The 26,250-nt window shown below is 44.7% G+C and overlaps 1 protein-coding gene across 2 annotated transcripts; it reads right to left on the reverse strand.

Annotated features, from left to right (window-relative positions):
• Positions 1–295: 295 nt before the first annotated feature.
• On the reverse strand, positions 296–4,600 carry LOC120997855. Of its 2 annotated transcripts, XR_005778239.1 has the most exons (3): positions 4,499–4,600; positions 1,946–2,026; positions 296–1,023 (listed from the first exon to the last, which is right to left on the reverse strand). XR_005778239.1 is itself a non-coding variant. In XM_040428174.1 (2 exons), exons 1-2 carry the CDS (start codon positions 3,656–3,658, stop codon positions 1,006–1,008), a joined length of 1,731 nt encoding a protein of 576 aa, XP_040284108.1. In that variant the 5' UTR covers positions 3,659–4,482; the 3' UTR covers positions 296–1,005. The 2 variants fall into 2 exon arrangements, 1 of the variants encoding a protein (XP_040284108.1); XM_040428174.1 differs by lacking the exon at positions 4,499–4,600 and having other exon boundaries at positions 1,946–4,482.
• Between the last annotated feature and the right edge of the window lie 21,650 nt (positions 4,601–26,250).

Raw genomic sequence — 26,250 nt, forward strand, 5'->3', positions numbered from 1 at the left:
CCCATCATTTAGCTAACTAACCTTCCCCATTTCCTCTCCCAATAACCACACACAGCCACTGTTTGGATTAAATCGGCCACAGCAGCCGTCTTTTATTAAATAATATAAATAACATGAATAAACATAACACTTGATATAACAATGACATATATATATAAATATATACATGTCTAACTGACGAGGGAGGTCCTAGAAGCCGCCTAACTGCACCTTAAACGACCACAAACCACCACGGCAATTCCATCTTGCCCCCAGCCGCGTACCACAAGCTCGGGGACACCAACTGACGGACGCCATACCAAGCCAACCAGGTGCCCCAACTCTGAGAGTCCAGCCCCACCATTGAGGCCCTCTCATTCACCGTTACCATCCAGTAGCCCCAGCTTCTATGACCTCCCCCCGCCAACAACGCGCAGCTTGACAGCCCTTAAGCTCGCGCGTTCCGCCACACCCGGAGGGCTGTTTCAATACCTCCCTGCAAGTCCAGTGACCACAAATCAATGCCCACCGCATTGAGGTGGACTCCATCCTGTCTCCAAAAGCCTCCTGTTCCTGCTTCCAACTCGGGGTGCCTCACCACCACCGCCCCATGTTTGGCACAGAACCGCCCAATCACCCTGTTCAGCTTAATCCTAGCCTTATTCAGCCTTTCAACCGATCTCGCCTCCCTCCAGACCTTCCTGGGGACAATATCCGACCACACAGTGACAACTGACGGGAAGAGGGACCACAAACGCAAAAAATCAAAACGTATATCCCTGATCAACTCTCTGCAAGGTCGGACCCCTAGGTCATTTCCCCCAACATGCAACACCAAGATATCTGGGACTCTATCTAACCTGGCTTGCCGATGAACCTCCTGCAAAACACTACCCCACACCATACCTCTGCGTCCGATCCATCTTACTATGGCTGTCCCCCGATCAAACCCCAGCTGCCGCCCATTCTGCCGAACATCCGCTCGTAATGCCCCCCAGAACACGAACGAATGGCCCAGGATCCAAACTAATAACGGGGCATCACCTGAAAAAAGAACGAGACAAACATGGTTAGACACAGCCTTAAACTGCCCCTAAACGCACATACAGCCGAAAACGCTCCGACTCCCACCTCCCAATACGCTTAATCACTTCATCTCGCACCCCCAAGCGAGCAGCCTCCGTGGCAGCACCTATCCTGAAGGAATGACCCGTAAACTTGCCAGAGTCCATTCCTAGATTACGCAAACATTTCTTGAATACCGCTATAAATTGAAATCGCGATAAAAAGGAGCCATCCTCATGTCTGAGAATCGGGCCTGCCGCGACCCCTGCCCTTCCTTGAAAATCACGCAAACACCGTACTGGACACACTAGACATCCCAGCACCTCAAACAATGAGACTAAATGACCCCTCCCCTCCTGATCCGTCTTTGAAAATCTCAGATAAATCAGCACCCTGTCGTCATATAACGTTACATCCTCACTCCTCAGACCCCCTTCCCGCTGCACACTTGCACACACTAACTCCCCTAAACGAAAGGCTCCGAAAAAAGCCAGAGCAAAGGCTAGTCTAAATAAGCTCACCTCCCAAGCCGAGCGACACACTCCAGCTACCTGCTCCCCTAACTGTAACAATAACGAAAAGGACACCGGTAGGCGGGAATCTTTGACACGCTGAAACCTTCTATAACCCTTCAAAATTTGTCGGACCAAAAAGGACTTAGTAATGTCCGGGGAATTCCGCAACTTGAATCCGAAAGCCAAGCCCGCCATGCAACCATTGATCTTGGCAACCGACCAACCTTGATCCTTCACGTGGCCAATGAACAGTAACAACGGAATTTCCCCGTCCAGTACCTCGACCCCTAGGTCATTACACCACTGCTGCCACCTACTCCAAGCCCTATCGTACATCCTCCACGTGCCTTCACTCAATGATGCCTGCAACAGACAAGCTACGGTACCTCCAGGATCTCCCACAACGACTCTGGACACACCAATCCGACCTGACTCGCCTCCGGGGCCAGCTGGCGAAACCGCTCCCACTGAAAACGAGAAAGTGCGTCAGCTATACAGTTAGAGGAACCAGGCACATGCACCGCAAACACCCAAGCATTAAGGGACAAGCACCGGAGAACCAACTGCTGCAATAGGCAAATAACTGGGGGGGAAGAAGCCGTTACACTGTTGATGGCTTGCACAACTCCCAAGTTGTCACAATGGAAACGAACCTTCTTGTGCCGAAACTTCTCCCCCCAGAGCGTGACTGCCAACACAATGGGGAAGAGTTCCAACAATGCCACGTTTTTTACCCACCCTTTTCGTACCCAGGACTCAGGCCACCGACCCGCACACCACTGCCCTTCACAGTACGCCCCAAAACCCGCTCCACCCGCAGCATCCGTAAACAATTCGAAATCAAACGCATCAACCACCCCCCCCATAACTAATGCTCTGCCATTAAACTGTTTTAAAAAGGAATCCCAAACTTTCAAATCCCCTTTCAACTCACTGCCTAGTCTAATAAAATGGTGGGGAGACACCACCCCTCCTGTCGCCGAAGCCAACCTCCTACTAAAAATGCGGCCCATAGGTAGGATTCTGCATGCAAAATTTAATTTGCCCAACAAAGACTGCAGGTCCCGCAGACGAATCTTTTTTGCTGTCAATGCCGCCGCCACCTCTGTTCTTAAATCTGACACTTTGTCTACTGGTAGCCTACACTCCATCCGCTGTGTATCTATGACAATACCCAAAAAGCTTAGCTCAGTAGCCGGCCCCACCGTTTTGTCCACCGCTAACGGGACTCCAAAACACTCAAAAACAGACTGTAATGTGGATAACAACAACGAACAAACCCTAGATCCCCCCGGCCCCAAACACAGGAAATCATCCAAATAATGAATGACAGAGTGACAACCTGATTCCTGAACCACCACCCACTCCAGAAAAGAACTAAAACGCTCAAAATATGCACACGATATTGAACAGCCCATTGGCAAACACCTATCCACAAAATATGCGCCATTCCAAAAACAACCCAGTAAATACAAACTATCCGGGTGAACTGGCAACAACCGAAATGCCGCTTCAATGTCACATTTTGCCAACAGGGTACCCGGACCCAGCTTCCTTACCCATTCCACAGCCGCATCAAAGGAAGCATAAACCACAGAACAAAGTTCCGGGTCAATGCCCTCATTGACCGACGCACCCTTAGGGAATGATAAATGGTGGATGAGCCTAAATTTATTAGGCTCCTTCTTAGGGATCAAACCCAAAGGGGAAACTCGCAAGTTACTGATGGGTGATGTAACAAACGGACCATCCATCCTCCCTAGGGAAACCTCTTTAGCTAACTTTCCTGTCACTATGTCCGGGAACTGCAATGCCGAGCGCAAATTCTTCCGCTTCTCTAAGACTGGTAACGGGTGTGAAGGTATATGAAAACCGAACTTAAACCCTGAATACAAAAATTCAGCTAACTCCTGGTTCGGATATCTATTTAGATGCCCCACCATCCTTTCCACTCGCACTGGGGTCTGCCCCTTTTGCAAAACTATCCCCCCCCCTTTGTCTACCCCCTCTAAAACATCTGCTAGCCCCATGGCCCCCGCCACACACGGAACATTCATGCCTAAATTTGCATTTTTGGCCGAATTTGCAACTTCCCTCATTGAAAAGGAAGCAGTATCCTCTTCCAACTGGGGGCGTCCCTGTACTTTGCTGTACCCCAACCCCTGACTCACTCCGAAAGGACTGACCACTCCTACCTGGCGCTGTCACCCTCATCCATAACGCAATGTCCTTATGGTCCCATCTCATATTAGGACGGACTGCTTTCCTCTGACGAAACTGCTCGTCATACCGTAACCACCCGGAACCCCCATACACTCTATAGGCTTCCCCAATAGCATCCAGATAGCAAAATAAAGGGGAACAGCATTCCGGACTCTTCTCCCCAATCACACTTGCCAAAATAGCAAAGGCCTGTAGCCAATTACTAAATGACCTAGGGATAAGGCGATAGCGACGCTTATCATCATCCTCCTTTCTTACTCCGTCCTTTTTTACCACATCAAGGTTGAACCGCTCCAACGGAAGCAGCGAAAAAATTTCTATATACTCTCCCTTCCAAATTTTCTCACGCACCTCCGTTTTCAAATGCGCTCCCAGGGGACCCTCAAAGCAAACATACACCTCCCCTTTTGCGGCGTCATCTAATCTGGGCCTATCCTCCTCACCTCCCGCCTGCGTCTGCACTGACACTGATTCGGCTACACCTGTGCTATTGGCCACTGCTACATTACTATTGTTAGCGGTCGCCGGTACATTGCTATTTTCTGCCCCCAACCCCCACGCTGCTAAGGGGGTAGCCCCCATTGCCCCCCTATCCTGACTAACCCCAGCTAAACCACACAGCAAGCGCCCCAAACCACCGATAATAGCACTATTGCTCCCCCCCGCCCCAGGCGCCACATTAAATATAGATAACAGTGTTCCCAGTGATGTCTCACCTAGCTGCCCGGGTGCTGTGAACCCGGCAGCCGCAGGTCCTGATTCCTGACGGACGACTCCTGGATCCACGACGTTCCTTTGATGGGTACTTGCGCTGTTCGACGGCAGCACCCCAGGCGGATCACTGCTGGGTGCGTTAGGAATGGCTGTGGGACGCACTCTGTCTTCCACGGTGTCAGGACCAGTAGCAAACTGTCCGCCCTCAGGAAATGGCCTGCGCAACTCCCTGTCCTCCATATAAGCATCTGCACGCCTGTCTTCATGCCCAAGAGGCCTGCTCTGGGGCGGGGAGCCGTCCAGAACAGCCTCGTCCTCCTCCTCTGTAAGAAGCGCATCATGGCAAGGCCTGCGCCCGTCCCTGGCACCTACAGGCGCAGCCTCGTGTGCCACTGAAAGGGGCTCATCCTGTAAGGGCCTGCGCCGGGCCGCCCTGGCCGACCGCGCAGCCCCGCTGCTGCCTCTGCTGCCACTACCTCTCCCACGCTGAGCAGGCCTCCGACTCCTGGGGACAGGAGGGGATCCTGCAGAACCAGGTCCTGACTCCCCTGTTGCTGCCGCGATGGGCTGAGGGGAAGGCCCCACAGCCTCTGGAGGGTCCCGCCGGACATATGGATTCCTCCCACGCCGGGAGGTCGCAGTAGCCTTAGAATGCTCCCGGCGTGGAGGGTCCCTTGTGGGGCTCCTGACACGGCGCCGGACCCGGGGGGGTAAATCAGGGCTCAGGCGCGCCGGCGGCCGTACCCGCCGCGGCCGTGTAGCTGCTGGAGTAGGGCTAGACGTACCCACCTCCGCCCCCCCTAGCAATGCGGTCACCTGCTGCTCCAGCCAGTCGCTGCCCCTGGTGTCCGCCGCTTCCCTCAAGCGCCGCAGCATCACCTCCACTGCTTCTGCCATTGCTGAATCCGATGCTGCAGTTCAGAAGATGTTGGCTCTCTGCCAGATGCTGGCTCTCTGCTCCTAAAATGGCGGGCGCTGACCTGCCTCACCACTACTTCAGCCTGCCGCTCCCCGCCCCTTTCTAGCTCCTCCCCCCTTTTCCTGCACTCATCCACTTAACCCTTACCTTCCCTGACCCTTGCTCACAAAACCCCTCATGCCGGCCTCCCCTGAAGCGTGCCGCTTCGTCCGGCCTCACTTTTCCATGTCAGTGTTACCGAGTGTTTTACCATTTAGTATGTATGAGTGACTTGCATTATTCCTTCCCATGTGCATAACTTTACATTTGTCAGTGTTAAACCTCATCTGCCACTTATCTGCCCAAGCATCCAATTTATCCAGATCCCTCTGTAGTAGTATACTGTCCTCTTCAGTGTTAATTACTTTACACAGTTTAGTGTCATCTGCGAAAATTGATATTTTACTATGCAAGCCTTCTACAAGATCATTAATAAATATATTGAAGAGAATAAGGCCCAATACTGACCCCTGAGGTACTCCACTAGTGAGAGTGACCCAATCTGAGTGTGTACCGTTAATAACCACCCTCTGTTTTCTATCATTGAGCCAGTTACTTACCCACTTACAGACGTTTTCTCCCAGTCCGAGCATTCTCATTTTATATACTAACCTTTTATGTGGTACAGTGTCAAATGCTTTGGAGAAGTCCAGATACACGACATCCATTGATTCGCCGCTGTCAAGTCTAGAACTTACCTCCTCATAGAAACTGATTAAATTAGTTTGGCATGACCGATCCCTCACGAAGCCATGCTGATATGGCGTTATTTGCTTATTTGCGTTGAGATGCTCTAAGATAGCATCTCTCAGAAAACCTTCAAACAGTTTACCCACAACAGATGTTAAACTTACCAGCCTATAGTTTCCAGGCTCTGTTTTTGGACCCTTTTTGAATATTGGCACCACATTTGCCATGCGCCAATCCTGTGGGATATTCCCTGTCAGTATAGAATCTGCAAATATCAGAAATAAGGGTCTGGCTATGACATTACTTAATTCCCTTAGGATACGGGGGTGTATGCCATCTGGTCCTGGCGATTTGTCTATTTTAATCTTTTTAAGTCGCTGTTGTACTTCTTCCTGGGTCAGACAGGACACTTTTAATGGGGAATTTATTTCAACATTCAGCATTTTTATCTGACAGTTTATCTTCCTCAGTGAATACATTGGAGAAAAAAAAATATTTAACAGCTTTGCTTTCTCCTCGTCGCTCTCTGCGACTCCCCCCTCTTTACTCTTTAAAGGGCCGACACCTTCAGATTTATACTTTTTAACATTTATATAATTGAAGAACATTTTAGGGTTAGTTTTACTCTCTTTGGCAATTAATCTCTCGGTCTCTAGTTTGGCCGCTTTTATTAGTTTTTTACATGTTCTATTTTTTTCCTTATAGTTTTTCAGTGCTTCCGTGCTACCCTCCTGTTTTAGTGTTTTATATGCTTTCTTTTTGTCATTTATTGCTTTCTTTACAGTTCTGTTTATCCACATTGGTTTCTTTTTGTTCCTTAACCTTTTATTCCCATACAGTATGTACCTCTCACAATGAGCTTTTAGGATGCTTTTAAAGATATCCCATTTTGTGGCTGTATTTTTATTTGTGAGGACTTTATCCCATTTAGTTAGGCCTATGGCCTCTCTTAGTTGGCTAAATTTAGCTTTTTTGAAGTTTGATATTTTTGTTCCTCCCTGTAGAAATGCTCTTTTGAATGATAATTGGAAGGTTGATACTTTATGGTCACTATTTCCCAGGTGTCCCCCAACCTGCACGTCTGTTGTTCTGTCAGGTCTATTGGTTAATAAGTCCAGTATGGCCGTCCCTCTAGTCGGGTCCTGAACCAGTTGGGAGAGGTAATTGTCTTTGTTTATTGCCAAGAACCTGTTTCCTTTATGAGATATACAAGTTTCAGTTTCCCAGTCTATAACTGGGTAGTTGAAGTCCCCCATAATATTTTTCACTTTTTCAAAGTAATTTAGCCTCACTTTCATCAAGAGGGAAAATTTCCCCCATTTTGCTTTGATAGCGAGAGTCTAAAATCATGGCTATACAGTAATCCTCAGACTGCTTCATGTGAATGATGTGATATCAGTACATAAGCAAGCAAGCATACAGCTTGCCATTCTGTCCAGTATACTTGAGGACCCAGTTCTTTCTGCCTCCAACCCCCACTGAGATAATTGGTCATCGTAGCTGGTGTCATCATCATCATCACCTTGATCATCCTCCTGCTCCGTCAACACTGAATTCACCACTTCCTCCTCCTCCTTCGATATCAGCTCATTATCCTAATCCTCCTCCTCAATGGGACTTTCTCCATGTGGTTCCCAAACAGATAGAGGGCAGCCAGCAAAATAGATAAGTTGTTCTTCTTCCACTGTCCATTGTTACATCAGTGTGAGCGTTTTCTCTTAGATAAATATCAGGGGTATGACATTGTTTATGCTGCAGTTGTCCCTACTGACAAATTTTGTGGCCTCTTCGAAGGGCTTCAGTATGTATCAGACAGCTCTGATGAGCTGCCACTGCCTAACCTCGAAACAATAATGCTCTCTGATGAGGTGGTCTGGTGCATGACAATGTCATTTGCAGCTTTTTGCTGTTCATACAGAAGCATCTGCAAGGTGGAATTCCAGCGAGTTGGAACACTGCAGATTAAACAGTGTAGTGGCAGTTCATCCTGTCTCTGCAGATCCAAGAGAGCGTTCCTGGCCACATAAGCAAGCCAGTGTACATTTTTTTTAAACATGTTGCATGCCAAAATTGATCACATGCGCCATTCAGGGAGCATGAGTCATTATCTCCAGCACAACCATGATGTTCCTGTCATTGTCGCAGACCACCTAGTCTAGTTGGAGAAGAGACAGCCAGTGGGATGTAGGCTGATTAATAGAGATGGCCTTGCGGTTCGCCCGGTGGTCGTTTCACGTCAAACATTGCTCATTTGCGGTTCGCCAAACGGGCGAACATATGGCTGCCGGCGCCATATTCTTTTACATTGTAAAGAATTTTGACCCATGACACATCCATCAGGTGGTACAGGAGAGCCAATTAAGATGTTTCAGCACATGGACATACCCGACCTGGCCGCAATTTTATATTCAGTCTTTACCAGTGTAGGGAGAGGTTGCTGTGTGGAGCAGGGACAGACTGTTAGGGACACAAAATGCTAGCTAATAGGCCCACAAAAGTCTTCTAACCTCTTACGGACACAGGGCGTACCTGTAAGGACTGATGTCCTGGTACTTAAGGACACAGGGCGTACAGGTACGCCCTGTGTAGTTCCGATCACCGCCGTGCGGCGGGCGGTGATCGGAACAAGTTGCCTGCTCAAATCATTGAGCAGTCACCTTGATACAATGCCCAGGGGGGTCCTGTGATCCCCCCGTGACGGCGATCGCAGCAAGCCACAGGTCAATTCAGACCTGCAGTTTGCTGCGTTTCCGGTTTATTCGGGTCTCCGATAACCCGGAATAGGACGGTTATTGGTGGTGTGATGATACACCACCAATCACCGTCCTGCGATCCTGAGAGCTGACGGTCAAATTTGAATTGCCGGAGCTCCTCTCCCCGCTCATACATGTCCGTGGAGCGGGGAGAGAGAGGAGCTCGGCTATAGTGTAAGTTTTTTTTGTGCCATCAGTGTATTTGGGTGAGGTAGGGAGTGGTAGGGAGAGGTAGATTAGGCAGGGATAGTAAGGGAGAGTTAGGGGGAAAAAAAGTTATTTTATTCTGTTGTAGTACCCGGATCAGGTGTCTGGGAGGCATACGCCCTGCTTGTCTCCGAATCTGAGAGTCCCAGTGAGGACGAGGAGTACCCCACTTTCCTCTTGTCATCCGCATCCTCCTCATCATCTAGCCATGATGATGAGCCCCAAGGCGGCGGAGCAAAGGGACAGCTATGCCAGGGACCCTGTGGCCCACAATAGTACGAGCAGCTCTGGGACTCATACTAGTTTTCCGGCCCACCAGATAAGTCCACCTGAGCCCCCTACCGGTGATCTTGTGTGGTGTACCCCAGAGCATTTTGAGCCTGTGATTCATGATTTTGTTGGCCAAGCAGGAATCCAGATTCCCACAGTGGGCTTCACTGAATATGACTATTTTAGTCTTTTTTTCAGTGACCACTTTGTGAATCTGATGGTGGAGCAAACTAACTTGTACGCCCAACAGTTCATTGCTGAACACCCAGGCTCCTTTTTGGCTAGGTCTCCGTTCAGTGCAGCCGAGATTAGGACATTTTGGGGCCTCGTCCTGCACATGTGCCTAGTCAATAAACCCAGTGTCAGGAATTACTGTAGTGGGGACGTCCTCTACCAGACCGCACTTTACAGTACGGCCCTGACATTTGCCATCCGGAAATGCCTGCATTATGCAGATAATGCAGCATGTCCCCCCCCCCCCGAGGTGATCCTGCCTATGACCGCCTGTACAAAATCAGGCCGGTCATTGATCACTTTGGGGTCAAATTTGTGGAGGCCTATGTACCTGGAAGGGAGGTTGCGGTTGATGAGTCTCCTCTGGGTGATAGCGGGAAACTTGTGTGGGACCTTATGCACCCACTGCTAGATAAGGGTTACCACCTGTACACGGATAACTTTCATACTAGTGTCCCCTTGTTCCAGTCCCTCACCGCCAGATCCACGTCCGCTTGTGGGACCGTGTGGAATAATCAATGCGGCCTCCCTACCCACCCCCTTCAGGTACCTATCCCCAGGGGTGAGACCCGTGCCCTTACCAGTGGAAACCTGTTGCTGGTCAGATATAAGGACAAGAGGGATGTCCTCGTACTGTCCACAATTCACTGTAACGGCATCACTGTTAAATAATATGTGATATAATATTAATTGATATTTAATATAAAGTCTGTATTACACTACACATTACACACCATTTATAGTAATACACTTGGCAATGGGAGGTCTGTATGGGAACGTCAAGAACTATATTTTAAGTCTACCATATATGACAATGTATAAGTCCATACATTAGTAAAGACATGCCTGTATCTATGGTATAAATGACTGACAGGGACGGACAATGGGGGGTCTTCTTAAACTCACTCTCACACTCTGTTGGGGGTTGGTTGCTGGAGAAGATTAAGGGAAGACACATGGAGCTTGAGAAGGGGGGAAAAAAGGCCCGGTGCAGTCACTGTATTACACCAGGCCCCGCACAGAAGTCTCTTTGTATGTAAAATCTTTCATTATTCCTGAATCAATCGCTCTCCTATTGATAAACCAGCCTTATTGCCTGCATCAGTACTCACTATGAATGCAGCGTGCGGGACGGCCGGCGTGTGACTGACGTCACTTAGTCAGTCATGCTCCTCCCACTTCATTAATGAAGCAGGAGCAGGATGAAGTCATTCGCTGGAGGGACCGCACGCTACATTATTAGTGAGTACTGATGAAGGTGATTAGGCTAGTTTATCAATAGGAGAGCGATTGATTCAGGGATAATGAAAGATTTTACATACAAAGACTTCTGTGTGCGGGGCCCGGTGTAATAGAATGACTGCATCGGGCCCCGCTGTGAGTTGCCTCCAGCCCCTACTCCCTCCCCGCACTGTAACTGATGTATCGCCGGCCACGCTGTGCAGCATAGCGGCCGGCGATATATCAGTGTAAGCCCTGTAAAAAAAAGTCAACCATCGTTTTATAGGACGCACTGTCATTTCCCCCCCTCTTTTGGGGAAAAAAAGTGCGTCTTATAAAGCAAAAAATACGGTAATTGCAGTTGCCTGCCAGTGTGCGTGTGGCCCACAGAGTGTACACTCATATCTGGTGGCACAGTAGCTTGCATTTAAAACAGTAAAACAGGAATCCTGACTAGAGATGTCCCGAACTATTCGCCGGTGAACAGTTCCCGGCGAACATCGCTTGTTCGCATTCGCCGCGGCGGGCGAACATATGCGATGTTCGGTCCGCCCCCTATACGTCATCATTAAGCAAACTTTGACCCTGTACCTCAGGGTTTTCTCTGTAATATAATTGCAGTTGCCTGCCAGTGTGTGTCAGGCCCACAGAGTGTACTGTGCCCACTGCCAGTGCCCACCACTCATATCTGGTGGCACAGTAGCTTTCATTTAAAACAGTAAAAAAAAAAATCTCTGTAATATAATTGCAGTTGCCTGCCAGTGTGTGTCAGGCCCACAGAGTGTACTGTGCCCACTGCCAGTGCCCACCAATCATATCTGGTGGCACAGTAGCTTGCATTTAAAACAGTAAAATAATTTTTTCTCTGTAATATAATTGCAGTTGCCTGCCAGTGTGTGTCAGGCCCACAGAGTGTACTGTACCCACTGCCAGTGCCCACCACTCATCTGATGGCACAGTAGCTTGCATTTAAAACAGTAAAAAAAAAATTCTCTGTAATACACTGCGTGCAGAATTATTAGGCAAATGAGTATTTTGACCACATCATCCTCTTTATGCATGTTGTCTTACTCCAAGCTGTATAGGCTCGAAAGCCTACTACCAATTAAGCATATTAGGTGATGTGCATCTCTGTAATGAGAAGGGGTGTGGTCTAATGACATCAACACCCTATATTAGGTGTGCATAATTATTAGGCAACTTCCTTTCCTTTGGCAAAATGGGTCAAAAGAAGGACTTGACAGGCTCAGAAAAGTCAAAAATAGTGAGATATCTTGCAGAGGGATGCAGCACTCTTAAAATTGCAAAGCTTCTGAAGCGTGATCATCGAACAATCAAGCGTTTCATTCAAAATAGTCAACAGGGTCGCAAGAAGCGTGTGGAAAAACCAAGGCGCAAAATAACTGCCCATGAACTGAGAAAAGTCAAGCGTGCAGCTGCCAAGATGCCACTTGCCACCAGTTTAGCCATATTTCAGAGCTGCAACATCACTGGAGTGCCCAAAAGCACAAGGTGTGCAATACTCAGAGACATGGCCAAGGTAAGAAAGGCTGAAAGACGACAACCACTGAACAAGACACACAAGCTGAAACGTCAAGACTGGGCCAAGAAATATCTCAAGACTGATTTTTCTAAGGTTTTATGGACTGATGAAATGAGAGTGAGTCTTGATGGGCCAGATGGATGGGCCCGTGGCTGGATTGGTAAAGGGCAGAGAGCTCCAGTCCGACTCAGACGCCAGCAAGGTGGAGGTGGAGTACTGGTTTGGGCTGGTATCATCAAAGATGAGCTTGTGGGGCCTTTTCGGGTTGAGGATGGAGTCAAGCTCAACTCCGAGTCCTACTGCCAGTTTCTGGAAGACACCTTCTTCAAGCAGTGGTACAGGAAGAAGTCTGCATCCTTCAAAAAAAACATGATTTTCATGCAGGACAATGCTCCATCACACGCGTCCAAGTACTCCACAGCGTGGCTGGCAAGAAAGGGTATAAAAGAAGAAAATCTAATGACATGGCCTCCTTGTTCACCTGATCTGAACCCCATTGAGAACCTGTGGTCCATCATCAAATGTGAGATTTACAAGGAGGGAAAACAGTACACCTCTCTGAACAGTGTCTGGGAGGCTGTGGTTGCTGCTGCACGTAATGTTGATGGTGAACAGATCAAAACACTGACAGAATCCATGGATGGCAGGCTTTTGAGTGTCCTTGCAAAGAAAGGTGGCTATATTGGTCACTGATTTGTTTTTGTTTTGTTTTTGAATGTCAGAAATGTATATTTGTGAATGTTGAGATGTTATATTGGTTTCACTGGTAAAAATAAATAATTGAAATGGATATATATTTGTTTTTTGTTAAGTTGCCTAATAATTATGCACAGTAATAGTCACCTGCACACACAGATATCCCCCTAAAATAGCTAAAACTAAAAACAAACTAAAAACTACTTCCAAAAATATTCAGCTTTGATATTAATGAGTTTTTTGGGTTCATTGAGAACATGGTTGTTGTTCAATAATAAAATTAATCCTCAAAAATACAACTTGCCTAATAATTCTGCACTCCCTGTATAATTGCAGTTGCCTGCCAGTGTGTGTCAGGCCCACAGAGTGTACTGTGCCCACTGCCAGTGCCCACCAATCATATCTGGTGGCACAGTAGCTTGCATTTAAAACAGTAAAACATATTTTTCTCTCTAATATAATTGCAGTTGTCTGCCAGTTTGTGTCAGGCCCACAGAGTGTACTGTGCCCACTGCCCACCACTCATATCGGGTGGCACAGTACCTTGCATGCATAGTACCACTAATCTAAAAAAAAATGACAGGCAGAGGCAGGCCACCCCGCAGGGGCCGTCGTGGTCATGGTGCTGTGATTTCCTTTGGCCCTAGAATAATGCCCAGTGTTCAGAGGCCACGTACCCTGAACTCAAAAAGTTCTGAGGACATAGTTGACTGGCTAACACAGGACACCCAATCTTCTACAGCTTCCGCTCGGAACCTTTATCAAGTCTAAAATGAAGGTTTAGTAAAAAAGAAGAAACATGTATTGGAAAAACACAAAATATGTGCTCCCCTGTAGGAATATATATAACAAACAAATAAAAAATGATGATAAATATATAAATACGGATATATACATATACAAAAGCATACATTGATAAAATGATAAATATACACCTGTGTATAAAGAAAAATATATCTTATGTATATATATGTAAAATATAGTATCAAAAATATATAAGGAAAATAAATAGAGAATTAAAAATATATAAAAATGAATCAATAATAATAATAAAGTTAAATTAAATAAATAGTAAAACAAAAATGTTTTTGTACTGATACTTTATAATAATATCTCTACTGTGAGACTGATCTGTATGTTATATATTAATAACACCAATGCAAACTACTAGCATAAAAAGACCATATACAGATATAGATCTTTAGTACGGATAAGTATACATGAAGATCAAATAAAAAACCCTTGGTGTACCTAGTGCTCATGATATCAAAAAGGGGGGGGGGGGGGGGGGGGGATAGTTGCTTGTAATCCATAGTGGAAAAGCATGGGAAATACAAAGCTGATAATTCCCTACGTTTGAAGAAAGACACTATGGGATGTGGAAAGAAGCTATGGCAGATATAATGTGATGTGTCCACTGGCAAACAGGGGGTATTTATGTCCCGGAGACTCCAAAGAAGCTGTAGTTATTGAATGAATACGTGATGGGGTCAAAAACTATAGATATATATTATATATATATTTTATATTAGTCCGTGCAACAAACAGGAGGTGTTAGTGTCCTGGCAGCTCAAACCAAAAGTTGCAATTACCAGAAAATGCATAATGTAATGACGAAAATGTATTCTCATAGCTATTGTAGAAGCGTTTCAATAATGGAATATATTCCTTGAGCCAGACGAGCTGGGAGAATGCCGCGGCTCGTTCAGAGGCACGTGTGGAACGCTAACCTCTTCAGTACCTGCGCTGCTACAGATAAGGGGGAGTGAATGGGAGGGCCTGCCAGGGTCCATAGGAGGAGCGTCCGTTGGGGGGGGCGTGGTTAAGGGGAGCGCACGGAGGCCTAAGAGAGGAGGTGAATGGGAGGGCCTGCCTTAGTTAGTGTGCGGAGCATCCGTACGGGGGCGTGGTTGTGGGAAGCGCACGGAGTGACAGAGAGGAGACAGTTTTGCGGGTTGAGGGCAGGACTGCGTCGCAATGGTGGAGAGGCGGGGCTGCAGCCGGCATATAGGAGATGGGTTAGAGATGAAAACAATATATATATATGTCCCATGGAAATGTTTTGTGAATGAGTGTAAATAGTAATCAAGTTATAATAACGCAGAATGATTACACAGGGGAAATGGATTGCCCCCGGGAGTATTATGGACAATTACTAGTGTGTTTAAGGAGATTGATACTGTGGGGAGGGGGACAGAGGATGATGGTACTGAGGTTGAAGGATAACTGTATTGTAGATCAAAAGATGCCAGGATGAGTGGGGAATGGATCTACAGGAGGTATACAAGAGGGCGGGAGAAGGGGGGGGAAGGTGTGATGAAGAGATGAATAAACGAGATAAGAAGACAACGAAGATAGGAAAGAGAGGGGTCCCATAAGTGGTCTGCGGAGATATGTGCCCAGACCATACTTGTAGGTCGTGACTTGTGGGGGGGGGGGGTCAAAAGCACTAGGGTGTAACTGAAAACCTTTTTTCTTTCTGTACTTGACGGAGAGCTGGTCAGAAGCAGAGCACATATTTTGTGTTTTTCCAATACATGTTTCTTCTTTTTTTCTAAACCTTCATTTTAGACTTGATAAAGGGGACTCTAGTACCCCGAAACGCGTTGTCTCACGAATAAATGGAATACTGCTGAAACCAAAATATTGTCTATGACCGGTTGTTTCGTGCGCCCTCTGTGGTCCACACGCTCTACCTAAGGTCCAGCGTACTTTTCTTCATACCGTTACCCGAGTGGCAGGGTGGCTCCTGCCCAAGGCGATCGGACGAATCTAGGCTGCACCAACCGTTACTCATCTACACTCGATCTCCATTGCAGTTGCATCCAATTGATGCAACCGCAATAGGTGAGCAAACCATTTATTTTATTAGAAAGATTTGCTGAATTTACTTACCCTATGAGGGCCTTTCTCTATCCTATTGGCCATTATCTCCTCAGAGGTGAGGCAGGGGACAACAGTGTTTTGTTCCCCTGCAAGCGCTGCTATTGGCTGTTCCAACTCTACAGCCAATGGCAGCGCTATAGCTGCACAGGGAGAGGCAGAACTTCACATATGGGGTGGGGTTTAGGTGTATTCTCAGTGAAAAGTGGAACTAAATGTGGGATGCATTTAGTCCTGTTACTACTTGTGAAATTAAAAAAATGTAGGTACAGTCCTGATCAAAAGTTTAAGACCACTAGAAAAATGGCAAAAAATCATATTTAGCATGGCTGGATCTTAACAAGGTTCCAAGTAGAGCTTTAACATGCAACAAGAAGAAATGGGAGTGAGACAAAACATTTTTTGAGCATTCAATTTAATGAAAACAACGAATACACTGAAATAGGCTGTTTTTCAGCTGATCAAAAGTTTAGGACCACACCTCCAAAAAAAACTAAACCCCCCCAAAACAGAAATCCAACTTCCAAACATGAACTCAGTAATGAGTAGCTCCGTCGTTATTGTTTATCACTTCAAAAATTCGTTTCAGCATGCTTGATGCAAGTGTTTCCATGAGGTGAGTGGGAACATTTCTCCAAGTGGTGAAGACGGCCGCACGAAGGCCATCTACTGTCTGGAACTGTTGTATGTTTTTATAAACTTCCCTTGCCATCCATCCCCAAAGGTTCTCAATTGGATTTAAATCAGAGAAACACGCAGGATGGGCCAAAAGAGTGATGTTATTCTCCTGGAAGAAGTCCCTTGTCCTGCGGGCATTGTGTACTGTAGCATTGTCCTGTTGAAAAACCCAACCCAAATCAGAGAATAAAACTTTCTTCCATTTTTGAATGTCCCATGTTTGGTGCTCTCTTGCAAAGTCCAAACAAGCAGTTCTGTGGCATTTAAGGAGACAAGGTCTTTGAAGAAATTTGTTGTTTTTGAAGCCCTTAAGTCTCAGATGCCGTCTGATGGTTATGGGGCTGCAGTCAGCACCAGCAAGGGCCATAATTTGGGTCGAGGATCGTTCAGTGTCTTGACGAACAGCCAAGGATCCTCCGGTTTAGTGCTGATGAAATTTTTTGGGGTCTTCCACTAAGACTTTTTTGTTCCATAACCCTCAGGATCATTTAAGAAATTCCATATGACTGTCCCACCTCAGCAGCGATGGCGCGCTGTGAAAGACCCTGCTTGTGCAGTTCAACAACCCGACCACGTTCAAAAAGGGAGAGTTTTTTTGCCTTTGCCGTCACAATGTGTGACTACCTGACAGAAAATGACAATGAATCCACATCTTTGCACAGATTTGGCCTTTTAAAGGCATGTGGTCCTAAACTTTTGATCAGCTGAAAAACAGCCTGTTTCAGTTTAATCGTTATTTTCAATTAATTGAATGCTCAAAAAATGTTTTGTCTCACTCTCATTTCTTCTTGTTGCATGTTGAAGCTTTACTTGGAACCTTAAATATCACACATATACCTCTGAAGAAACACTTATTGAAGTTAATGTTATATGTTTTGACTGCGGCCAGACGTTTACTGGCTAGATTTTGGAAACGGACAGATTGCCCGTCACGGGCTGAACTCATCACTAGTATACTAGAAGTCAGACGCCATGAGCATTTGTCGGCTACATTGCTTGCCTCGGTGGATAAATTCGACCGAGTTTGGAAGCAATGGGACCTGGTGTTTGATGCTCCTGAATGACTGAACCTTCACCTTACTCCCCCCATCCTAACCCTACTGTGCCATGTCTTGTTACTCTCCTTTGTGTGTCCAAATCTCTCTCTTACAGTCATTTTTTTATGACTTTATACAGTTTATACGATAATAGACACTTTGTCATTATAGTAATCTGTTGATTTCTACTACAGTATTACTTTTCAATGATTATTGTATCTGTATTTTTTTAATACATGCTTTGAACCGGTTTATTTGCATAACGATGTAATGCAAGCTATCTTCTGCTCAATGCTCTTAGTTATATCTCTGTAACATGAATAATGTACTCCAGAGAAATTGTTTTTTTTGTACATGTTTATTCTTGGAAAAAAAATTCAATAAATAGACAATTGATAAAAAAAAAAATATATATATTATTATTTTTTTAACAGCCAATCGTTTCCTGATTATGTTAAATGGCGGATTCATCTAAGTGCTTAGTATATTAGTTGAGGGGTGTAGTTTGCGTAATTGAGTCACTTTGGTTTTCCACTCAAGGGGCACGTAAGGGTGTCTTCTCTTAACATGCGACATAGCTCCCAATTACCATTAAGCTAAATCCTCTAGCCTAACGCCATATGGTGCTCCTTCCACTCTGAAGCCTGCTGTGCAACCAAAGATCAGTTTTTGTGCACACCGATGTTCTTTTTGTAAAATCCATATTCTGGGTAATATGTTTAAGATTTTTTATGATCTTAACACTTGAATTTTTAACATAAAAAATATATTGAAATTTATAATTTGCTCAAATTATTTGGATTTTTAAACTTTTCTTTAGATTAGCGTTGGGCATTTAAATGGTTAACAGAGTTTGTAGAATCAATTTGGATTAGCTAGAGGGTGTGCAGTTTCTAAAATGGGGTGATTTATTAGTCGTTTACACTATGTAAGGCACAAAAAGTGACTGCATAAGTGAACTGTTATAGAATATTTTTTTTTTTTTAAGAATATTTAATTATTAAATTGTTTTCTTCTCAATTTCTAAGCCTTCTAATGTCACAATAAATTGATATTTCATTTAATAAATGATCTAAACATGAAATATGCATATGGGGAATGTAAAGTAATACATTTACTTTATCTCTATTAATATCTATTGTAACACAAAGAGAAATTTAAATTTAGAATATTTATTTTTATTCATACTTTTTAAAATTAGTTAAAAATGTGACTAAATTTTAGCACTGTCATAAAGTACAATGTGTGATGATGAAATAGAACTATGCCCGTAATAATTAAAAGCGTTTTAAAGTTATTAGCACATAAATAGATACATTTCATATTTACAAAACATTTTTATGAGCATGAAGGTAAAAACAGGCCTGGGGTAGAGAGGGTTAATGTTTCTAAATATGTAATGTATACATAATTTGAATGATGTGTGCACATATTTACCCTCCTGGTGCGGGGTTGTAATTAAGTCGTCCTCCTCGTCTTCATCAGCAGCTGGGGTGGGCATATCCTCCTCAGCAGGAGCTGGGGTGGAGGTTTTCTGCCCTTCGGAGGGTCCGGGCTCTTCCTCTGCCACCTCGACATCATTGCCCACATCAGGTGGGTTAGTGGCACTGCCAATGATACTGTGGAAGAGACCCGCATGCTCATCATCCTCCTCCTCTGCGGAGACCTCCACCACATCCAAATCGGCAGGGGACAAATGGCGGCGGACGGTTGGCACAGGAAGCCCTGTAAGCACACAACGTTCCAATTTAGGCTCTATTTACACATCCGTAATGTGTTTTTCAGATTCGTGGATCCACAAAACACGGACACCGGCAATGTGTGTTCCGCATTTGGATGCAATTGAGGACAACAATCTGACATGCTCTATTTTTTTCGGGAACAGAAATGCGGACCCCGAAGTGCGGGTCCGCATTTCCGGAGACGGGCAGCACATAGTGCGGCCCCCTTAGAGATGAATGGGTCCACAATTCCGTTCAGAAAAATACATAATGAAATTGCGCACATGTGAATGGGGCCTTAGACAAACAAATCTGATCTAATAACAAAATTCTAATTTAAGGCTAGTTTCACACTAGCACCAGAGACCGGACTACCGCTCCAGCCCCATTGACTGTAGTGGGAACGGGCCATCATTCCGGGGCTGCAACGATAAACCATGCCGAGAGTCAGACAGAATAAAACTACAACATGTCGTCATGGTTTGCAGAGTTCCTGCCCTGGAACTACGCCACGATCCCTTGATAGTCAATGGTGCTGGAGCTGTAGTCTGGGGCCACAAGTACACTAGCGGCAGGACGGATCCGACAAGCTGTTCACCCGCCGTAACAGCCTGGTGGACGTCCATGCCGCTATTGTGAAACTAGACTAAGTGGGTGATGTATGTAAAGTAATCATGGACTTTTACTGTAATACAGATTGATGATTGCTGTTTATCTAGATATACACACACACATATATTTATTATTATGTGTGTGTGCAAAGTACAAAATCAGCCGGTTACATCATACATCACTACCGCGCTGTGTGGATAAATATATATATATATACATTCTCAGCGAGGGAGAGATGTATGAGGTAAATGGATGATTTGCTGTGTGTGACACAGGTAAAAAGTAATAATTTGTAACGGGTGAAAAATAAAAAAGTACCTGGGCAGACTCTCTCACTGAGCTCTTTTACCCAGTCCGGGTGCCTTCGCTTCAAATCAGACCATTTCTGATAATAGCAATTTCCGTGTGACTACGCCTGAATTTTTTTTCAAGAAGACTCTTGACCCCCGTCACTATGGCCTGCTTCTCGGCCTGCTTCTGGGTTCGGTTGTACCCCTTCTTCAAAATGCGCTGCAGGATAAAGATGCAAACATATAATACAAAATTTTTGAAATACAGGGATTATTAATAAATATCATCAACAACACAGCAAAAAGTATTTAATTGTTAGAAGGTGGAAATATTAGATTTAATGTTCACATTATAAGTTCAAATTGTTTTCCAGTTGTATGTGTATGGAGTCTGAGCTATTGTATATATTGCTGAGCTGAGATGTACCTGTCCAGTGAAGTGACGGTACAGTATTGGGTGTACAGCTGGTTTGCCTCCACGTGGTGCACCCTGGGTAAGACTGCCGGTATTCAGGGAAACATGGGAAGGGGAAAACACCTTTAATTACCTCTGGCCCCTTTTCCCAACCTTGACCCATAACAAACAACACAGACAACTGTATCATTTTATTGCTGGATGGTGATCGGCCACAGCTTCTTTATTAAAGCGGCAAACCTTAATAAACCATAATATCAGAGCAGTACGCCAAACGCTGGACTCCCAGCGGGCAAGTTAAACCGTAATCATCAGAGCGGTATGCCCACCGCTGGACTCCCAGCAGGCAAGTTAAACCGTAATCATCAGAGCAGTATGCCCACAGCTGGACTCCCAGCGGGCAAGCACGCCATCTGCTCCCACCATATCTCCGCTGTACTCAAATGCTGCCAGCTGTGACTTCATAAACTCAACCAGAATCTGCAGCTCTCCAAAACCAAAATCATCGGAGCGATATCCAAACTGCTGGACCCCCAGCGGGGGATCTGAAGAAATAGAAAAAACAACACAGAATAACCAAGTATCCATAACTGATCATAACCGCGCACCTCGCCCCGCCTCTCAATGATAACCGCAAAAGGGAGGGAGGGAGGGCCAATTTCTGCTTCCACTTGCAAGAGGAAGTGCTGGAACAGGGGGAGGGGTATATGTACCTTCAGGATTCCTGCACCGCCCCCATCCTGTCCAAGGAGGTTCCACCAGAGAATTAACCCCTTAACGGCCGTCCTGATCTACCACTACTTCAACCTTACATGACAGGGCCAGCTCCCAGAATGACCTAAAGGGGGAATGAGGGGGGGGGGGACCATCAGTCCCTAAGCACCCTCCCTATACAGTCGGGCGCTTGCCACGCTAAATGAACCAGCAAATACTGGTGGTAATATATTTTTTTCTCTAAAGACCAACAAGACATAAACTCTAATATATAGACTATGTGTGTGTGTTTGCGTGTGGTATACAGTGTGTGGTATACAGTGTGTGGCAGGAAAATTGATATGCAATGCAATGCAAATGCAATAACAAATGCTCAAAAAATGTTTTGTCTCACTCCCATTTCTTCTTGTTGCATGTTGAAGCTCTACTTGGAATCTTGTTAAGATCCAGCCATGCTAAATATGATTTTTTGCCATTTTTCAAGTGGTCTTAAATTTTTGATCAGGACTGTATATATATGTGGATAGGTATATATATGTGTATGTATTTATGTCTAAGTATGTGTACATAATATATATATATATATATATATATACAGTACAGACCAAAAGTTTGGACACACCTCATTCAAAGAGTTTTCTTTATTTTCATGACTATGAAGGCATCAAAACTATGAATTAACACATGTGGAATTATATACATAACAAACGAGTGTGAAACAACTGAAAATATGTCATATTCTAGGTTCTTCAAAGTAGCCACCTTTTGCTTTGAATACTGCTTTGCACACTCTTGGCATTCTCTTGATGAGCTTCAAGAGGTAGTCCCCTGAAATGGTTTTCACTTCACAGGTGTGCCCTGTGAGGTTTAATAAGTGGGATTTCTTGCCTTATAAATGGGGTTGGGACGATCAGTTGCGTTGAGGAGAAGTGAGGTGGATACACAGCTGATAGTCCTACTGAATAGACTGTTAGAATTTGTATTATGGCAAGAAAAAAGCAGCTAAGTAAAGAAAAACGAGTGGCCATCATTACTTTAAGAAATGAAGGTCAGTCAGTCAGCCGAAAAATTGGGAAAACTTTGAAAGTAAGGGCTATTTGACCATGAAGGAGAGTGATGGGGTGCTGCGCCAGATGACCTGGCCTCCACAGTCACCGGACCTGAACCCAATTGAGATGGTTTGGGGTGAGCTGGACCGCAGAGTGAAGGCAAAAGGGCCAACAAGTGCTAAGCATCTCTGGGAACTTCTTCAAGACTGTTGGAAGACCATTTCAGGGGACTACCTCTTGAAGCTCATCAAGAGAATGCCAAGAGTGTGCAAAGCAGTAATCAAAGCAAAAGGTGGCTACTTTGAAGAACCTAGAATATGACATATTTTCAGTTGTTTCACACTTGTTTGTTATGTATATAATTCCACATGTGTTAATTCATAGTTTTGATGCCTTCATAGTCATGAAAATAAAGAAAATTCTTTGAATGAGAAGGTGTGTCCAAACTTTTGTTCTGTACTGTATATATATATATATATATATATATATATATACAGTGGATATAAAGTATTTTTCAATTGAAGGGTACAAAATAATTTCCAAGGCATTAGATATACCATGGAACACAGTGAAGACAGTCATCATCAAGTGGAGAAAATATGGCACAACAGTGACATTACCAAGAACTGGACGTCCCTCCAAAATTTATGAAAATACAAGAAGAAAACTGGTCTGCGAGGCTACCAAGAGGCCTACAGCAACATTAAAGGAGCTGCAGGAATTTCTGGCAAGTACTGGCTGTGTGATACATGTGACAACAATCTCCCGTATTCTTCATATGTCTGGGCTATGGGGTAGAGTGGCAAGAAGAAAGTATTTTCTTACAAAGAAAAAACATCCAAGCCAGGCTGCATTTTTCAAAAACACATCTGAAGTCTCGAAAAAGCATGTGGGAAAAGGTGTTATGGTCTGATGAAACCAAGGTTTAACATTTTGGCCATAATTCCAAAAGATATGTTTGGTGCAAAAACAACACTGCACATCACCAAAAGAAAACCATGCCCACAGTGAAGCATGGTGGAGGGAGAATCATGCTTTGGGACTGTTTTTCTTCAGCTGGAACTGGGGCCTTAGTTAAGCTAGAGGGAATTATGAACAGTTCCAAATACCGGTCAATATTGACACAAACCTTCAGGCTTCTGCTAGAAAGCTGAACATGAAGAGGGTCCTCCTATTTCAGCATGACAACGACCCAAAGCATACATCCAAATCAACAAAGGAATGGCTTCACCAGAAGAAGATTCAAGTTTTGGAATGGTCCAGCCAGAGCCCAGACCTGAATCTGATTGAAAATCTGTGGGGTGATCTGAAGAAGACTGTGCACAGGAGATGCCCTCGCAATCTGACAGATTTGGAGTGTTTTTGCAAAGAAGAGTGGTCAAATCTTGCCAAGTCAAAATGTGCCATGCTGATAGACTCATACCCAAAAAGACTGAGTTCTGTAATGAAATCAAAAGTGATTCAACAAAGTATTAGTTATTAGTTATTACTTATGCAACCATATTATTTTATTTTTATATTTTGTCTTCCCTCCACCTAAAAGATTTCAGTTTGTTTTTCAATTGAGTGGTACAGTTTATAGGTCACATTAAAGGTGGAAAAAGTTCTGAAATGAATTATCTTTTGTCTCATTTTTTTTTTACATCACAGAAACCTGACATTTTAACAGGGGTGTGTAGACTTTTTATATCCACTGTATGTGTGTGTGTGTATATATATATATATATATATATATATATATACATGAATATACATACACATATGTATATATACATATTTATATACATATATTTACACACGTGTGTGTATATATATAATATATGTGTGTGTGTGTGTATAAATTGCAATGCGCAATGCATGGGCACAGTGTGTCCACTATCTGCAGATGTGAACCCATTCACTTAAATGGGGTCTACAATCTGCATCCAACAGTACTATTTCGCGGTGCGGAGGCATGGACAGAAAACCCATAGATGCACTTCATTGGTTTCCGATCTGTGCTTCCATTCCACACCACAGAGTATCTTTCAGATTTCAGACCCATTCACTTGATACGGTGTGCACACGGCTGGTGCCTTTATATTGCGGACCCCCCTGTTCGCGGGCCACAATACATGCACAGGCAGGCTATGGTTATGTGCATGAGGAGTAAAGCTATAACTCCTTCTAGTATACCAAAAAATAAAGTACAATCCCTGTTCAGATATTATTCCCTCTAGCGCTGCAAATTCCAGGACAAAGTGAGTGAAAATAGTCTGCACAATAAAATGAAAAAAGAAGGATTTCGCTGCAGGGGAGTATTCTTATTATATTCAAGTCCAAAAATATTGGTGTTCTATAGTCTATGGAAATCTTCAGTCAAACAGGTTCATCTATACTGTACACATCAAACTCAGCTATGGTGTGGAAATCTGAAAAAAATAGAAACCGCACTATGGTGTAGTAACTTCTCAAAGGAGGTGTCGCCTGTGAACAGGTTATACTCACAAGACTCAGATGATATTAAGCATAACAAGCAGGTTCAGCGATGTCATCCACCAAAGAACTTCAAACATTGAAGTGAAGGTAAAACTGAAGTAGTCAGGAGGTCCGGAAAACGGATGCAGGTATGTGTTGTGGCTGGTAGATGTTCAATCAGCCTTAGATGTCGCCTTCTGAGCCGCACGGACGGGGTGCTTTACCGCTTGTATAGAATCTTGCAAAGCTCCACAATCCCAAAGAAGGAAAGACCACTTTCACAGGATATCACCAGACACGCCCCAAACGAAGCATCATGGCGAAACCCGGGTCGGGCACTGTGTACTTATTTTAACTCGCTCCTATACTTGTGTTTTTGTGGGTATAATAAATCTTTTCATTCAACACTGTGGTACGTACTTTACTATTGGTTGACCTCCTTTCTTTGAGAACCTGAAGAGTGGAGAGTCTGGTGATATCCTGTGAAAGTGGTCTTTCCTTCTTTGGGATTGTGGAGCTTTGCAAGATTCTATACAAGCGGTAAAGCACCCCGTCCGTGCGGCTCAGAAGGCGACATCTAAGGCTGATTGAACATCTACCAGCCACAACACATACCTGCATCCATTTTCCAGACCTCCTGACTACTTCAGTTTTACCTTCACTTCAATGTTTGAAGTTCTTTGGTGGATGACATCGCTGAGCCTGCTTGTTATGCTTAATATCATCTGAGTCTTGTGAGTATAACCTGTTCACAGGCGACACCTCCTTTGAGAAGTTACTACACCATAGTGCGGTTTCTATTTTTTTCCGATTTCCACACCATAGCTGAGTTTGATGTGTACAGTATAGATGAACCTGTTTGACTGAAGATTTCCATAGACTATAGAACACCAATATTTTTGGACTTGAATATAATAAGAATACTCTCCTGCAGTATACGGCAGGACAGACCCAGATTTCAGTGACGGTCCTGATACAGGGGAGGTATGTCCAAAATGGATCAGTTTTGCCCTAATGCATTCTGAATGGAAAAGGATCCCCTCAGAATGCATGAGTTTGCCTCCGATCAGTCACCATTCCGCTTTGGAGGCGGACACCAAAATGCTGTCCGCCTGATGAAACTGAGCCAAACTGATCCGTCCTGACACAAAATGTAAGTCAATGGGGATCCGTTTTCTCTGGCACAATAGAAAACGTCATGGTTATAGAAGACGTAATACAAACGGATCCGTTAATGATGGATGCGTGAGGTCATATTATGGTAACGGACCCGTTTTTGCAGATCCATGATGGATCCGCAAAAGACACGAGTCTGAAAGTAGCCTT

This window comes from Bufo bufo, chromosome 4, assembly GCF_905171765.1.
Source record: "Bufo bufo chromosome 4, aBufBuf1.1, whole genome shotgun sequence".
Taxonomy (NCBI): domain Eukaryota; kingdom Metazoa; phylum Chordata; class Amphibia; order Anura; family Bufonidae; genus Bufo; species Bufo bufo.